Below are 18,688 nucleotides of genomic sequence, written 5' to 3' on the forward strand. Positions count from 1 at the left end.
AGAGAATTAAAGTGACAGGCGACCGGAAGCTCAGGGTCACGCTTGCGGACTGAATGGAGGTGTTCCGCAAAGCGGTCATCCAATCTGCATTTGGTCTCCCCAGTGTAGAGGAGATCGCACCGTGAGCAGCAAAATACAGTGTGCTAACGTGAAGGAAGTACCAGTAAATCGCTGTTTCACCAGGAAGGTGTGTTTGGGGCAGTGGGAAGCGAGGAGGTGAAAGGTCATACTTGCATGTTTGGAATCAGGGGTGGGAACTTAAGCTGGGTGGGACAGTGAGCTGTGAGGAGAATACAAGGGGGGAGAAATTGTCCCGTGCCAATGTTGCGGGGCGGTAACCTCTGAACCTGGGCCTTTTTGCACCCGGGTGGGAAGTACCGCCCCTCTTGCTAAATAGGGCTATATTGATGATATAACGAGCATGGTGGATAGAGGTGTACCGATGGATGTGGTGTATTAGATTTCCAAAAGGCATTCGATAAGGTGCCACACAAAAGGTTACTGCAGAAGATAAAGGTACGCGGAGTCAGAGGAAATGTATTAGCATGGATCGAGAATTGGCTGGCTAACAGAAAGCAGAGAGTCGGGAAAAATGGGTCCTTTTCGGGTTGGAAATCAGTGGTTAGTGGTGTGCCACAGGGATCGGTGCTGGGACCACAATTGTTTACAATATACATAGATGACCTGGAAGACGGGACAGAGTGTAGTGTATCAAAATTTGCAGATGACACAAAGATTAGTGGGAAAGCGGGTTGTGTAGAGGACTCAGAGAGGCTGCAAAGAGATTTAGATAGGTTAAGCGAATGGGCTAAGGTTTGGCAGATGGAATACAATGTCGGAAAATGTGAGGTCATCCACCTTGGAAAAAAACACAGTAAAGGGAATATTATTTGAATGGGGAGAAATTACAACATGCTGAGGTGCAGAGGGACCTGGGGGTCCTTGTGCATGAATCCCAAAAAGTTAGTTTGCAAGTGCAGCAGGTAATCAGGAAGGCGAATGGAATGTTGGCCTTCATTGCGAGAGGGATGGAGTACAAAAGCAGGGAGGTCCTGCTGCAACTGTATAGGGTATTGTTGAGACCGCACCTGGAGTACTGCGTGCAGTTTTGGTCACCTTACTTAAGGAAGGATATACTAGCTTTGGAGGGGATACAGAGACGATTCACTAGGCTGATTCCGGAGATGAGGGGGTTACCTTATGATGATAGATTGAGTAGACTGTGTCTTTACTCGTTGGAGTTCAGAAGGATGAGGGGTGATCTTATCGAAACATTTAACATAATCAAAGGGATAGACAAGATAGAGGCAGAGAGGTTGTTTCCACTGGTCGGGGAGACTAGAACTAGGGGGCACAGCCTCAAAATACGCCAATTTAAAACCGAGTTGAGAAGGAATTTCTTCTCCCAGAGGGTTGTGAATCTGTGGAATTCTCTGCCCAAGGAAGCAGTTGAGGCTAGCTCATTGAATGTATTCAAATCACAGATAGATAGATTTTTAACCAATAAGGGAATTAAGGGTTATGGGGAGCGGGCGGGTAAGCGGAGCTGAGTCCACGGCCAGATCAGCCATGATCTTGTTGAGTGGCTGAGCAGGCTTGAGGGGCTAGATGGCCTACTCCTGTTCCTAATTCTTATGTTCTTATGTTCTATGATGAGTGATTGTGTAGAATGGGCCTATACTCTCTGGAGTTTAGAAGAATGAGAGGCGATCTCATTGAAACATACAACATTCTGAAGGGGATGGACAGGGTAGATGCTGACAGCTTGTTTCCCCTGGCTGGAGAGCCGAGAACGCGGGGGCATGGTCTCAGGATAAGGGATCGGCCGAGATGAAGAGAAATGTCTTCACTCAGAGAGTTGTGAATGTTTGGAATTCTCTGCCCCAGAGGGCTGTGGATGCTGAGTCTTTGGGTATATTCAAGGCTGAGATAGATAGATATTTGGATGCTAGTGGAATTAACGGATATGGAGATCAGGCGGGAAAGTGGAGTTGAGGTTGATCATTCGCCATGATCTTATTGAATGGCTCGAGGGGCCGTAGCGCCTACAACTGCTCCCATTTCTTACGTTCAGATATTCTTATGTTCTTATCTCATGGCCACTATTTTCCAGTGCACTCATTTTGGTCCCAATATTTATTGGAACCCCCCTGCCACCCCTCTTTTCCCAGGTGCAGGACAAGCAGGAGGAGGCCATTTAGCCCCTCGGCCTGCTCTGCCATTCAATTCGATTGTCGCCGACCTGCACCTCAATTCCATTTTCCTGCCTTTGCTCCATATCTGCTGCCTTACTGGGACTCAGCCACCTGAAGTTGATGGGTCAGGTCATTAGCTTGGCTGAGGCTCAACCCACGGCAGGACCTTTGTCAGGGAACTGGGGCAGGAACACGGGCACAGCCACATGCCTAAGAATCCTGCAGTTCCGAGAATCGGTGGGGAGGACATAGTAACTACCATTCTGCCTTCCCCCTTTCCTTGTTGGCTGGCCTCCTCGGGACCTCCAATGTGGAGGAGTGCTGGGGGTAAGGTACCCTCAATGAAGAAGATAACAAGGAAGGAGGGCCAGGAATGCCACCTCTCGCTTCAATTTCATGGAAACGGCTTCACCTGCATGTTTTTTTAATGGGATGTGGGCGTCGCTGGCAAGGCCAACATTTATTGCCCATCTCTAATTGCCCTTGAGAAAGTGGTGGTGGCCTTCTTGAACCGCTGCAGTCCGTGTGATGAAGGTACTCCCTCAGTGCTGTTAGGGAAGGAGTTCCAGGATTGTGACCCAGCGACGATGAAGGAACAGCGATATATTTCCAAGTCAGAATGGTGTGTGACTTGGAGGGGAACGTGGAGGTGGTGGTGTTCCCATGCGCCTCCTGCCCTTGTCCTTCTCGGTGGTAGAGGCCAGGGGTTTGGGAGGTGCTGCCGAAGAAGCCTTGGCGAGTTGCCACAGTGCATCTTGTAGATGGTACACACTGTAGCCACGGTGCGCCGGTGGTGGAGGGAGTGAATGTTTAAGGTGTTGAATGAGTACCAATCAAGCGGGCTGCTTTGCCCTGGATGGTGTTGAGCTTCTTGAGTGTTGTTGGAGCTGCACTGCTACTGCAGACCCAGGCTCAGGTACAACCATTTTGGGGGAAGGCCCGTAAATCCTGAGACAACACAAATAGGGCGGAAACCTGAGATGACGAATGTCTGCTTCTTTTTCCTCTCTGTCACACCTGGGAAATTAATGGCTCACCAGTCAGTGCGAAGAGCAAGATTGAGGACTATTCTTTCCCCAGTGACATTCATCTTGTTGGCGTCAACTTGTTGGGTTTGTAAGTGGATCAAGGGACATGGGGATGGGGCGGGAAAATGGAGTTGAGGTAGAAGATCAGCCGCGATCGCATTGAATGGCGGAGCAGGCTCGAGAGGTTGTATGACTTACTTCTGTTTCTTATGTTCTTAATCCCCTAGGATAAATTGCCGTCTTTCCTTTCCCTTTTCCTCGCTCTAGCCTCACGCAGCAAGTGTGCCACAACTGTTTTAAGAAGCAAGCTAAACTCCAGCGCTGCGGGCAATGCAAGTTTGCCCACTACTGCGACCGCACCTGTCAGAAAGCAGCGTGGACCGAGCACAAGAACGAGTGCACTGCCGTCAGGAGCCATGGCAAGCCTCCCAACGAGAGCATCAGGTGAGTCCCAAATTCCGCTTCCCCCTTTCGTGTCGCAGGCCCTGCCCACCCCACTGAATGCTCCAAAAAGTTAATGGCCTGGAAATCCCGGCATCCTCCAGGTCCAGCCGGAGTTTCTACGGACCCGGGAAGATACCGGAAAAGCCGGTTCTCAGCGCACAATGCGCATGCGCTGAAAACTGGCTTTTCCGATCTGTCAAGTTTGAGCTTGGCAGATTATTCGTGTCTCGGGAGTGAGGACATTTGCAAGGGCAAGATTGCGGGATTTACCCATATCTTGCCCGGCAAATGTCCTCAAAACTCTTGCATCTCAAAAAGCAGGTGTATAGCCTACTTTTACAGGTGTAAGAGTTTTAACACATCCAAAAATGTTATTAAATTAAATTAAAAAAACACATTTTATTTTAAAAAAAACCCTGCCCACTACGTCACATTTATTTTGAACCATAATTTTAAAAACTTATTAAAAACGCGGAATTTTTTTTTTCTATAAGATACTTATTAACTTTGATTTTAATTATGTGAGGTCTGTTTTTTATTTTTTATTATATGTGTTTAGTGTGATTGGGTTTTTTCCCCATTAGTAGCAATGAGAACTCATAGATACGGAGTTCTCATTGCTATTAATGGGAAAGCTGTACCTGATTGGCTGAACAGTCACACGTGACTGCACCTTCTGCGTGGGAACCTGGAGGACGGGAGCGAGGAGGCCTCCCCACCGGAATCCCACGCTCCTCCCAGATCACCAGGTAAATCATTAGAAATGTTTCAGGTTGGAGGCAATTGCCCGCGAGAAGCCTCCGACCGCAATTTCAGCCCCAATGAAGCAAACAGGATGGGTTACTTGAGATGGATGGGAAGGAAGAAGTGATGAGTACATGAGGGTATGGATATGGGTGAGGCCACACCTGAAGTACTGCATATAGTTTTGGTCTCTGTATTGAAGGAAGGATATACTTGCATTGGAGGCTGTCCAGAGAAAGTTCATTAGGTTGATTCCAGAGATGAGGTGGTTGACTTATGGGGATAGGTTGAGTAGGTTGGGCCTGTACTCATTGGAGTTCAGAAGAATGAGAGGTGATCTTATCGAAACATATAAGATAATGAGGGGGCTCGACAAGGTGGATGCAGAGAGAATATTTCCACTCATAGCGGAAATTAAAACTAGGGGATATAGTCTTAGAATAAAGGGCCGCGCGTTTAAAACTAAGATGAGGGGTCATTTCTTCTCTCAGAGGGTTGTAAATCTATGGAATTCGCTGCCTCAGAGAGCTGTGGAAGCTGGGTCAGTGAATACATTTAAGACAGAGTTAGACAGTTTCTTAACCAGTAAGGGAATACGGGGTTATGGGGATTGGGCAGGGAAGTGGACCTGAGTCCATGATCGGATCAGCCATGATCGTATTAAATGGTGGAGCAGGCTTGAGGGGCAGTATGGCCTACACCTGCTCCTATTTCTTATGTTCTTATGTTCTTATTCCCATTCATACTTGTGGTGAGTTCCGAATGTATGGAATCACCATAAGTATGAATGGGAATATCCCAAAACATACAAATACTTAAAAAATAAATTTAAAAATCTTCACATATTTAAAATTAATCAAAATGAAATCTAATTAAATATTTAAAACAAAAGTTTTATTCTTTGACATTTTTTTTACATATTTTAAAGGGTTTAAAAATAAACTTACCTTATTTAACAGGATTTAAAATGTTTCAATTATTGATAAAAATGTATTTTTCGGTCCTTTAAAAGTCTTTGCTTTTATCAGCCATAAGAATTTCAAGGGCATTCGCTGTGCCTGACTTGGGCAAATAGCCCGATTCTCCACCCGCGGAGGCCCTTTACTTCCGGACACGTGCGATCTGTTAAGAGGATTCTGGAGAGATTGCAAGTTCTGGATTTAGGCGCCTGTGCTTCGCATACCTAAACCCGGAACTTGCGGGTCCCCTATGGGCACGTGCCCACCTCGTATGCGCCCATAGGGGCCACAAACTTAGGGCCAATATATTTAGCCTAAGCTTTTGTCCTCTGATTTTTGTTTTGCCTTTCCTAGGACGTCACATGGTTGTGTGGTGGGGCAAATAAGGGTGGAAGGGTTCAGAAATTACAGCATGCTGTGATGGGACAGGCTTGATGGGCCAGCTGGTCTTGACTTGTCATTCTTTTGCATATCTTTGTATCTCGTACATGAAATGTTTGGAACTGGAAGATGACTGCCCCCATGTGAGATCATAGAACAATAAGAGTTCACAGTATACGAGTTAAAATTCTCCTTCTCCTGTGTAAATCCTTCCATGGCTTTGTCTCTCGCTGCCTCGCCAACCTTCTGCAGCCCTCCAACTGTCCAAGAATAGTCGAGGAGCGGGCAGGGAAGTGGAGTTGAGTTCATGATCAGATCAGCCATGATCTTGTGGAATGACGGAGCAGGCTTGAGGGGCCAAATGACCGACTCCTGCTCCTATTTCTGATGTAAGAATTCATGAGTTCCTCCAACTCAGGCCTCTCGTACATTCCCCGCCACCCCTTTTGGTGATTGTGCCTTCAGTCGTCTAGGCCCAAAGCTCTGGAATGTTCTTCCTCAACCTCTCCACCTCTCTCTCCTCCTTTAAGACCCTCCACCTCTCCAACCAAGCTTTAGGTCAACCGTCCTCATATCCCACTCTTGGGCTCGGCTGTGATTTTTGACTGGTTTTACTTCTGTGAAGTGCCTTGGGATAAAAGCAATATAAATGCAAATTACATGGGATTACATCGGATATACGGCACAGAAACAGGCCATTCGGCCCAACCAGTCCATGCCGGTGTTTACACTTCACTCGAGCCTCCTCCCGTCTTTCCTCATCTAAATCTATCATCATAACCCTCTATTCCCTTCTCCCTCATATGCTTGTCTAGCCTCCCCTTAACTGCATCTGTACAATTCGCTTCAACCCCTCCCTGTGGTAGCGAGTTCCACATTCTCACCACTCTCTGGGTAAAGACGTTGTTTCTGAATTCCCGATTGGATTTCTTGGTGACTATCTTATATTGATGGCCTCTAGTTATGCTCTTCCCCACAAGTGGAAACACTCTCTGTATCCACTCTATCAAAACCTTTCATAATTTTAAAGACCTCTATTAGGTCACCCCTCAGCCTTCTCGTTTCATGATAGAGTAATAGTGTAAAAAAAGGAGACATTGTTTCTACTGGCAGAAGGATCGTTACGCAAAGGACACAGATGTAAGATAATTGGCAAAAGGACCAGAGGAGAGATGAGAAGAACCTTTTCCACGCAGCGAGTTGTTGTGATCTGGAAAGCGCTGCCTGAAAGGGCGGTGGAAGCAGATTCAATAGTAACTTTCAAAAGGCAATTGGATAAATGCTTGAAGAGGAAAAGTTGCAGGGTTATGGGAAAAGTGGGACTAATTCGATTGCTCTTTCAAAGAGCTCTTTGGAACAGCACAGAAGGAGGAGATTCGGACCATCATGCACGGGCACAGGCACGATGATCCGAATGGCCTCCTTCTGTGCTGTAAGCACGAATAAGGTAGATGTTGTGAAGATGATCAGGGCTACGGGGAAAGAGCAGGTGAGTGTGACCAATTGCATAGCTCCTTCAAAGGGCCGACACAGGCACGGTCGTCGGAATGATCTCCTTCTGTGCCATGTGAGTCTATGACCCTCTGATTTTGTGTTGCTCTCAGACTGGCTGCCCGTATCTTGTGGCGGATGGCGCGAGAGGGAGACTTTGTCTCCGAAGACCGCATCTCTTCCATCGAGAAGCTCCAGGACCACGTGGATGACCTCAGCGAGGAAGAGAAGAAACAGCTAACATCGGATGCTGACATTTTACGCAGTTACTGGCACTCGAACAATCAGCACTTTGATACGGAGTCCATAACCCACATATTTGGAGTGGTAAGTTGTGTGGAATCAGTGACCTCGGCCTGCTAAATGCAGAATCGTCTAGAAATAACTTTCAAGGACAGAGGCAGTGCCGGTAACTAATTCTTGTTCTGCTGTGGTAATTTGACATGACAGAGAGTCAGGTAAATTCATTTGAAATTCAAATCACTCTGTTGCAATGATTAAGTGGCTCTCACCTTAGTGTCAGCTGTGGCTCAGTGGGTAGCGCCCTCGCCATTAAGTCAGAAAGTTGTGGGTTCAAAGTCCCACTCCAGGAACTTGAGCACAAAAATCTGGACTGGCACTCCCAGTGCAGTGCTGAGGGAGTGCTGCACTGTCAGAGGTGCCGTCTTTCTGATGGGACGTTAAATCAAGGCACCGTCTGCCCTTTCAGGTGGATGTAAAAGATCCAGTGACACTATTTTGAAGAGCGGAGGAGTTATCCCCGGTGTCCTGGCCAATATTTATTCCTCAATCTACATAACAAAAACTATTATTTGGTCATTATCAAATTGCTGTTTGTGGGAGCTCGCTGTGCGCAAAATTGGCAACCTTGTTTCCCACATTACAACAGTGACTACACTTTTAAAAGTGACTTCATTGGCTGTAAAACACTTTGCGGCATCCGGTGGTCATGAAAGGTGCTATATAAATGCAAGTCTTTCTTTCTTTGTTTCTTTTAAGTCTCTGGCGATCGCAGATTTCCTGGGGTCGGGCTAGCTTTCCAGCTGCTGTTTAAACTGAAAAATAATGGCGTAGAATTTACCAGTTCTACATAATTCATTCACGTAAAATAAAATCTATGCTCTTCCTTGACATTATGAAGTCTAAGCTAAAACCCATTGAAACCCTTGTTTGTCATTGTGTGTGAGCTTTGGTGTATATTGAGTGCATAGGTGTGGCTGCATATGCCACCGGCGCCCTGAGAGTGGGGGAGGTGTTCTTTTAGTCTGTTTTCGGGCCTGAAACAGCAGGCACATGTTTTATAATACTTTACGGCAAAATGTTGAGAGTAAGCTCAAAACGAGAAGATTGGGGCACGAAACTGTAGAAATCACAAATTGCGCCCTTCCAAGACATTCTGGGTCCGTGACTTACTCGCTATAAGATGAAAAGTAATCAATATGATTGGAACAGGACTGCCAGTCCCAAAATAAAAAACAAAAATCAGACATTAGGGTTGGAAAATTCAGGTCATTTATGCCTCCTATTAGCACCCCTACAGAAAGAAGAAAATAAAAGAATGAAAGAAAGAAAGACTTGGATTTATATAACGCCTTTCACAATCTCAGCACATCCCAAAACCCTTTACAGCCAATGAAGTACTTTTGAAGTGTAGTCATTGTTGTAATATAGGAAACACGGCAGCCATTTTTCACACACCGAGCTCCCACAGCCAGCAATGTGATAATAACCAGATAGTATGCTTTATTTTGTGATGTTGAACAGAAGGATATGTAGATAGGGCGAGATCACAGAAGGTGGCTCAGGCTGCTACTATTTAATTCACATAGGACCGATACAGCTGATAGGAACAGGTGACTTTCAACCCATCAATTTTGGGGCTGGATGAAAGAACAATGCTCTTAAATGTTTGCACATTATTCTCCAGGTCATCTCCCGAACAGGTATTGCTCCAGTGGAATCAGAGCAGATCCATGCAGAGTGATTTCAGGGGAGCCAGAACATTGTTCCTGAATGTTGGCCAATAACAAGACATCCTTAATCCCTCTGTACTCAATAGGTATTTTTACACTGGAGTAGGGTAACCAAACAGCTGACTCACTCTGTTGGCTGCTTTCCATAGTGAAAATAACCCGACATTCTGGGAATCAATTGTAGACCAAAAGAAAGAAAGACCTTGAGCTAAAAATTGATTATAGCCTAATTTGAGACAGTGACAGTGCTTGGTCGCTAACTTTAGTGCCGGGGCGAAGTTTACTGCCTCCAACCACGATATTGGTTTTTAGTGCCCCAAAAGTGGGGTGGAGTGCTAAAGGAAGTGTTCTTAGGGCACTAAACTGGAATCACGGGGCACTAAAACGGGAGTGCTAACGAAGTTCTGGTGCTGCAATCCTGTCATCCAGTGCCTAAAGGGGAGGTGAGCTGGAACCTGAACAATTCGACATAAATGCACAGAAGCTAATTTAACATCAGAAAGATGTGTTGGACAGCTAAGAAAGTGAAATCAATGGACAGAAATGCAATCACATCTCAGACTCTTAACTGATAAAGACCCAACTGCTCATGCCTTTAATTAGCGCCCCGGGAGCTTTACTGACAGCTGTGAACGCCTGCTTTTTCTGCCGCGATTAGCGCCAGGCGGTAAGGTAGGCGAACCCACTGAAGTTCACGTCCGGGGCACTAACGGGGTGGGGCGTTGCACACTCATTGACGTCACCAAGTGGGTGGCGCTAGAGGGCGCAGTGCTAACTCTTCGAGCCGTCACTACACCTGCACTCAAGTTCCCGGGAGGCGCTGTCAGTGGGCCGCTAACGGCTGGTGCTATTCAATTGAATTTCTTGCCCCCTTGTATTCACATAGCGCCTTTCACAACCTCAAGACCTCCCGAAGCGGGTTACAGCCAGTGAAGCACTTTTGAAGTCTCGCCTCTGTTGTCACGTAGAAGACGCAGCAACACTGTGAAAATGACCCGATCATCTGTTTTTGGTGTGTTGATTTAGGGATAAATAATGGCCCGGACACCGGGAGAGAACTCCACTGCTTCTCTTGGAATAGTGTTATGTGTTCTTTCACATTCACCTGAGAGGGCGCTCACTAGGCGCAAACAGGAACAGAAACCATCAATCACTTCCTTATTAAAAGCATTGTAACTGACCACACCACGACCACAACCACCAAACACGAGAGCAGCAATGTTGTGGGGACACCATCACCTACAGCCTCTTCTCCAAGTCATCCGCCATCCTGACTTGGACTTTGTTGTTGCTTCATCATCCTGGAATTCTCTGCCGACCATCATTGTGGGAGCACCACCACCACAGAGACTGCTGTTGTTCAAGGAGAAGGCCCATCACCGCCCCTCCCCCCCCCCCCCCCCGCACCCCCACCTCACCCTCGCCTCGCCCGCGCCCCCGCCCTCAGCAACACCACCACCCTCCCTCCTCCCCCCTGCCCCACGCCCGTGTCCCCCGCTCCCTCCGGTCCCCATCCGCCCCCGCTCCCCCTACCCGCGCCCCCATCCCATCCCCCCACCCCCCGCCCCCGCCCCCGCCCATCGAGGCTGACGCTCCAGTGCAGTGCTGAGGGAGTGCTGCACTGTCGGAGGTGCCGTCTTTCAGATGGGACATTAAACTGATGCCCCCGTCTGCCCTCTCAGGTGGGTATAAACAATCTCATGGCACTATTTTGAGGAAGAGCAGATTTGTTCTCCCCGGTGTCCTGGCCAATATTTATCCCTCAACCAACACCACTGAAAACAGAGGGGGCAAAACAGCTCCTTTTTATAAGAGGCCTGTTAGCGTTTCTTGGGGGGCGGAGGAGACTTTTCACCTGGGGGGGGGTGTGGGGGGTGTTTTGTTGTGGGGGGGGGGGGCGATACCGGCTCCTGGGCAATTGCCCTGGACTTTGCGGAGGAGCTGCCATGGCAGCGCCGTGTCCCGTGGTTACGCGGCAATCTCTCACCGCCCCATGCTGTCCCCTTAACGCCCCGTGGTCGCGAAGCTGGCCGATATCCACTCTCGGGGCGCTACTGAAAGGGGCCAGTGCTCCGAGCCGATATCTTGTTTGGATTGCCGACTCTCGGGTCGGCCCCAGGATGGTGGCCCTAGCATGGTCAGCCATTCTTATCTGGGTGCCGGGCAGCAGGCCTGGTCCAACGCTGCCCAGGTGGTCTAGTGGAGGCCATCAGAGGCCTTGCAGAGTGCGCAGTGGCCTCCCCTTTAATTGAAGGGGAGGAGCATTGGAGCCCGTCAGCACTATGTGGAGCATCAGCACAGCACTTGATTCATCGCCCCAGATTCACCCCGGCAACTGCCCCCAAAGGAAGTGGAGTGCGCGGGATTGCGCCTCACTTCCTTTGAGGGGTACGAAGCCCAATTCAGCGGCCGGGGCGGAACTTCTGCGCCGGGCTCAGGAAGTCCCGGCCCCAGCTGGATACCGCCCCCAATCGGGGCGCACGGCACCTTCGTTCCCAGACTATCTGGTCATTGTCACACTGCTGTTTGTGGGAGCTTGCTGTGCGCAAATTGGCTGCCGCAGTTCGTACATTACAACAGCGACTACACTCCAAAAAAGTACTTCATTGGCGGTAAAGCGCTTTGGGACGTCCTGTGGTCGTGAAAGGCGCTATAGAAATGCTACTCTTTCTTTAAGGAGAAGGTAAAATAATTAACAATCTAGAAAAGAGAGGCAGCAGGAATTTTTTTTAAACTTATGTTTTTAATTCCCCAGATAAACTGCAACGGTTTTACAATCAGCGACCAACGTGGACTGCAGGCTGTGGGAGTCGGATTATTTCCAAACCTTTGCCTTACCAATCACGACTGCTGGCCAAACTGCACGGTTATATTGAACAACGGCAAGTAAGTGAAGAGGATAATTAGAATAAAGTGGTAAAACTAGACGCATGAACCTTCATTTGCTGGGAAGGGTGAAATCTATCTGAATGCAAGCGAGTGAGCCAAATGCAATGTGATTAATACTGATACAATAAAAGGCAATAAGCGGCAGAATATGTAACCTGATATTGACAAGAAACAGTTTGTGAATTATCGGAACAGGAGGAGGCCATTCAGCCCTTCGAGCCTGTTCCGCCATTCAATTAGATCTCGGTTGATCTGTATCTTAACTCTATCTTCTCGCCTTGGTTCCGTAACCCTTAATAATCTTGCCTAACAAAAATCTATCAAAATGATCGAGGACAAGGCACCACTAATAGGAACATAGGGACAGGAGTCGGCCATTTAGCCCCTTATAGAATCATAGACTGAAATCATAGAAGGATCACAGCATGGAAGAAAGCCATTCGGCCCGTCAAGCCGGTGCCAGCTCTCTGCAAGATCACTTCAGCTAGTCCCACTCCCCCCACCCTTTCCCCGTAGCCCTGCAGAATTTGTTCCCCTTCAGATACTTATCCAACTCTCTTTTGAAAGATAAAATTGAGTTTTACTCCACCAGCCTCTCAGGCAGTGCATTCCAGATCCTAACCACTTGCTGCATAAAAAAGTTTTTTCTGATGTCGCCTTTGTTTCTTTAGCCAATCACCTTAAATCAGTTTCTCCCGATCTACTCTGTCCAGACCCCTCACGCTTTTGAACACCTCTCTCAAATCTCCTCTCAAATTCCCTGCTCCGAGGAGAACAACCCCAGCTTCTTCAATCGATCAACATAACTCAAGTCCCTTATTCCTGGAATCATTCTCGAAAATCTTTTCTGTACCCTCTCTAAGGCTTTCACATCCTTCCTAAAGTGCGGTGCCCAGAATTGGACACAATACTCCAGTTGGGGCCAAATCTGTGTTTTATACAGGTCCCTAATCGGCTCCACTCCTCCCCTTACTACCCTTTTGCTATTTATATGTCTATAGAAGACTTTTGGATTATATTTTATTTTGGCTACCATTCTATTCTCATATCCGCTCTTTTCCCCTCTTATTATCTTTTTCACTTCTCCTCTGACCTTTCTATATATAGCCTGATTCTCAGATGTATTTTCAACCTGACGTTTGTCCTATGCACTCTTTATCTGCTTCATTGAGCCTGGTACAACCCGCAGGCCGACAGGCATTCAGTGTCTGTGAATCCATGTTAATTAGCTCTGTTCATTGTACGTACAGGAAAAGTCTGCAAAACAAAATGATAAAACAAGTAGAAATAGGCCCACAAAGAACGGTTAAAGAAGAGCGTGGAACTTGCAGGGGCATAAGGATGGGCCCTTATTCGAATGGGAATCTACCCCCGCTGGAGTTCTGCTTCACGGGGCTAACACGCGGCCTGTGACACATTCGCCCGCTTCCTGCACGCGGGCCTGCTGCTGGCGGTAACAGTGACGCACCCTGCGGGATTCCCAGGGGGAACTAGAGTCCCTCGCCCCAGCCACGTCACACAAATCTGATATTGGGGTGGTGTGGGGGGGGGGGGGGGGGCGGGAGGAAGAGGGAACATAAGAACCATAAGAAATAGGAGCAGGAGTAGGCCATACGGCCCCTCGAGCCTGCTCCGCCATTCAATAAGATCATGACTGATCCGATCATGGACTCAGCTCCACTTCCCCGCCCGTTTCCCATAATCCCTTATCAGTTAAGAAACTGTCTATCTCTGTCTTAAATTTATTCAATGTCCCAGCATCCACAGCTCTCTGATGCAGCAAATTCCTCAGAATTTTCACCCTCTCTGAGAGAAGAAATTCCTCCTCATCTCTGTTTTAAATGGGCGGCCCCTTATTCTAAGATCGTGCCCCTGGTTCTAGTCTCCCCCATCAGTGGAAACATCCTCTCTGCATCCACCTTGTCAAGCCCCCTCATAATCTCAAATGTTTCGATAAGATCACCTCTCATTCTTCTGAGTTCCAATGAGTAGAGGCCCTACCTCTATAGGAAATAGGCGATGGGGAGGAGGTGGATGGAAGAGGTGTCCAACAGCTGCCCAACTCTTCCCCCCCCCCCCTCACCCACCCCCTCTCCCCTCTCACCCCCCCCCGGTTCCAAAGTTTCCAATGAGTTTCACACCGATCTTCAGGCCCTCCGCTCCCAGGATGGCTGAATTGTCGCCACGAGAAGGGTCGGATGTTCCAGACTTCGTCACGGCCCTCGAAGATCATACTCCCTACACTCCTGCAGGTAAAAAAGATCCCGAGCTTGCAATCAATCGCCCTCTGTGGATAAGGAAACTCAGCTGTTGCCCCATCAGCTTTCCTCCAACCTCCTGTGAAGATGCTGACTCACAATTTCAAAGTCATTGACAGACCTTCAGTGTCTCGTGATTAGCCTTTATGTGTGAGCCGAGCCTTTAGGGATACGGTAGCATAGTAGTTATATTATGGGACTAGTAATCCAGAGGCCTGGAGCAATAATCCAGAGACATGAGTTCAAATGCCCCCATGATTTAAATTCAGTGAATTAAAAATTAAATTCTGGAATTAAAAAGCTACTGCCAGTAATGGTGACCATGGCCATTGGATTGTCATAGAAATCCATCTGGTTCACTAATGATCTTCAGAGAAGGAAATCTGCCGTCCTTACCCGATCTGGCCTACATGTGACTCCAGACCCACAGCAAGGCAGTTGACTCTTAACTGCCCTCTGAAATGACCAAGCAAGCCACTCAGTTGTACCAACCCGCGACAAAAAGAACAATGGTTTAATAAGATGTCTCACCTCCACCTGCTTGAGGGCAATTAGGAATGGGCAATAAATGTTGGCCTTGCCAGTGACTCCCACATCCTGTTAAATGAATAAATTTAAAAAAAAACTAAGATCTGACAGTGTGGTGGTGACCGGCTATTTACCTGTGGGGGGCCTCACAATCCCTATCCTGATGTCCACACTCAGCATTTTCCCATAGGGAAAATCACCGGTATAGAGGCCCAATTCTGGTTGCGATACTGCTGTCCCAGCTAACTGAGCAGCGATCAGCCTTGGGGTTCTCCTGACTTATGGGGTTCAGTAACTGTGTGCTCGCTTACCCACACAGCCTACGGTAAATTAAAAGACTTTCGCTGACTCCGTGTGACGTTCAACAGGGGAAATTTACAGAATAAACAAGTCCTATTTCTGCTCCCCCTCACCTCAGATTGTGAAAACCTGTAAGTGGGTGGAAGGTCTTTCAGCTCCCAAAACATCATCTTTGACATCTCCAGCTTGGCTAAAAATACTTGTGATTATTACTGGGAAATGTGGGTAGCTCAGTCGTGGTAAAGTCCTCTGAGGTAATGTGGGGCGAAGAAAGGAATCTTCTGCTGCACTCGTCACCTTGCTGCTGTGTCCTTGGATATCAAGCCTGATGGCAAAGAAACATCGGTGACATGTCATCATTGGGTGAAGGCTCGATAAACCTTTCTCTAGGTGGCTCAATCGGGCAGGTGTCCAATAGAAGCCAAGATAAACCTACTTTCCATATCACGTCATCCTCAGTTCTATGTATTCATAGTTTTCATTAATCACCGTCTTAACTTCCAACGCTCTCCTGGCCGGCCTCCCATCGTGCACCCTGCATCAACTTGAGATCATCCAAAACTCGGCTGCCCGTGTCCTAGCTCGCACCAGATCCTGTTCGCCCATCACTCCTGTGGTTCGCTGACCGACACTGGCTCCCGGTCCGGCAACGCTTCAATTTTAAAATTCTCAACCCAGTGTTCAAATCCCTCCACGGCCTCACCCCTCCCCTATCTCTGTAATCTCCTCCAGCCCCATAATCCCCGCCCAGGAGATCGCGGCGTTCCTCTAATTCTGGCCTCTTGAGTATCTCTGATTTTAATCGCTCCACCATTGGCGGCTGTGCCTTCAGCTGCCAAGGCCTTACACCTTTGGAATTCACTCCTTAAACCTCTCCACCTCTCTACCAATGTTCCCTATCAGGTGCGTGACCAAGAGTGCACCTCTCTGCCAGTCCCAGGCCAGCACTCTCAATGTAATGTTTCTACGCATGCAAAACTTTGAATGGGCCCCACAGTCCCTTAAAGGGGCTGCACAACTCCCCCCAAAAATAAGAGAGAACATTGCTCTCTCCCTCTCTCTCCTCCTTTAAGACATTCCATTATACCTACAAGTCACCTGTCATAATATCCCTTTATGTCATCATCATCATAGACAGTCCCTTGGGATCGAGGATGACTTGCTTCCACAGTAAAAATGAGTTCTCAGGTGACTGATGAACTCAGTTTAAATGGTGGAAGAGGCCTGTGCATGAATTTTTTTAATGTCTTGTGGCCCCGTTGCACACCAGCCACCACATGGGCTTGACAGAGCAAGATCTTGGTCCAGTGGCAAGGGGGTCCAAGACGACTGGAGACCAGGCTCTTTAAGTGACTCGGCGTTTGATCGAGGCTTCTGTGAAAAATCCTTGGGACGTTTTAAAAGAAAGACTTGGATTTATTACGTCAAAGGCGCTATATGAATGCAAGCTGTTGTTGTTGTTGTTGTTGTGTGTGAATGATTTATTTTTCTTTTGGTTGTGAAATGTAGATTGTGATTTTGTTTTCCAGTCGTGCAGCGGTTAATTCATTGTTTCACACACAGATGAGGTGGGTTGTGACGTCAGGTTTTTTTTTTAATCCTCTCCCTGTTTGCCATTAACTCTGCACAGTGTTCATTGTCCGGGAGGTGTAATGATTTCTACTTCTTCTGACCTTAACCCATTCCAATAAAGACTGTGAAACACAACCCTTAAAAAAAAAAAGAGTGACAAAACAATTGAACGGGTGATAAAAACTGAATCAGCCGAGATCAAAAACGAGGAAAAAAAAGCCCCCACACAACGTTTCTCGAAAGGGTGAATTAAAACATCAAATGGTGATGATGGACACCAGGGCAGCTGGCATCTGAAGCAAAAGAAGAGATTAATTGTTGAGGTGAGACCCGTCATCAGATTGGAGGAGCACCTTTGACAGGACTGACTGAAACACAGGGATAGTTTGTAACCTCCTAAAATGGATGGGTTTGGGTCGGCTGAGAAGTAAAGATGTGGGCTGAGATATTCGTTTTGGCCAGTGAGGCAAAACAGGCGGTATTGGATCGCTGCCCCTCCCCGGTTATAGATATTCAATCTATTGCAATGAATGGAATTGAATACAATGGATGTATAATAGGTGGCTGATGCAACATCACTTGATTAGCACCATAGCCCGAGACGAGTTTCTCGGCCGTTAAAAATTTCAAACCCGCACCCTCGCCACCTTGAATCTGTCCACGTCCGGTTTCAACGGATGCGGGACGAGAGGCAGGTGACCAATCGTTCTCGGGAGGCGGCTCGGTTGTTGAAACCTTTGAAGGCGGCTGCGTGCCTCCATTTTAACAGTTTTAATTTTTAAACACACGTTGGCCCGGTTTCCCGAAAATCTGGCGGGTGGAAGGAAGCGGGAAGGGCTGATTCCATGAGCTTCATGCCATTGTGTACAGACCACCAAACAGTAGCAGTGAGGTTGGGGAGGGCATCAAACAGGAAATTAGGGATGCATGCAATAAAGGTACAGCAGTTATCATGGGCGACTTTAATCTACATATTGAGAGGGCTAACCAAACTGGTAGCAAAATGGTGGAGGAGGATTTCCTGGAGTGTATTAGGGATGGTTTTCTAGACCAATATGTCAAGGAACCAACTAGAGAGCAGGCCATCCTAGACTGGGTCTTTTGTAATGAGAGAGAATTAATTAGCAATCTCGTTGTGCGAAGCCCCTTGGAGAAGAATGATCAAAATATGGTAGAATTCTTCATTAAGATGGAGAGTGACACAGTTAATTCAGAGACTCGGGTCATGAATTTAAAGAAAGGTAACTTCGATTGTATGAGACGTGAATTGGCTAGAATAGACTGGCGAATGATACTTAAAGGGTTGACGGTAGATAGGCAATGGCAAACATTTAAAGATCACATGGATGAACTATAACAATTGTACATCCCTGTCTAGCGTAAAAATAAAACGGGCAAGGTGGCTCAACCATGGCTAACAAGAGAAATTAGGGATAGTGTTAAATCCAAGGAAGAGGCATATAAATTGGCCAGAAAAAGCAGTAAACCTGAGGACTGGGAGAAATTTAGAATTCAATAAGAGTTTAATTAAGAGGGGGAAAAATAGAGTATGAGAGTGAGCTTGTAGGGAACATAAAACCTGACTGCAAAAGCTTCTATAGATACGTGAAAAAGATTAGTGAAGACTAATGTAGGTCCCTTGCAGTCAGAATCAGGTGAATTCATAATGGGGAACAAAGAAATGGCAAACCAATTGAACAAATACTTTGGTTCTGTCTTCACTAAGGAAGACACGAATAACCTTCCAAAATACTAGGGGACTGAGGGTCTAGCGTGAATGAGGAACTGAGGGAAGTCCTTATTAGTCAGGAAATGGTGTTAGGGAAATTGATGGGATTGAAGGCCGATAAATCCCCAGGGCCTGATAGTCTGCATTCTAGATTACTTAAGGAAGTGGCCCTAGAAGTAGTAGATGCATTGGTGGTC

General features: G+C 47.3%; 1 protein-coding gene across 2 annotated transcripts in view; it reads left to right on the forward strand.

Annotated features, from left to right (window-relative positions):
- The window catches only part of LOC139229685 (histone-lysine N-methyltransferase Smyd1-like), a 71,706-nt gene that overhangs the window by 19,609 nt on the left and 33,409 nt on the right, over window positions 1-18,688 (forward strand). Inside the window, exons 2-5 of one of the 2 annotated variants that reach the window (XM_070861207.1) lie at window positions 3,491-3,667; window positions 7,356-7,569; window positions 11,971-12,101; window positions 16,720-16,758. In XM_070861207.1, coding sequence (XP_070717308.1) covers window positions 3,491-3,667; window positions 7,356-7,569; window positions 11,971-12,101; window positions 16,720-16,758 — 561 coding nt within the window. The remainder of the gene's footprint in view (window positions 1-3,490; window positions 3,668-7,355; window positions 7,570-11,970; window positions 12,102-16,719; window positions 16,759-18,688) is intronic. The other variant, XM_070861214.1, reaches the window with a different exon arrangement.

Source organism: Pristiophorus japonicus, chromosome 2, assembly GCF_044704955.1.
Source record: "Pristiophorus japonicus isolate sPriJap1 chromosome 2, sPriJap1.hap1, whole genome shotgun sequence".
NCBI classification, from domain to species: Eukaryota; Metazoa; Chordata; class Chondrichthyes; family Pristiophoridae; genus Pristiophorus; species Pristiophorus japonicus.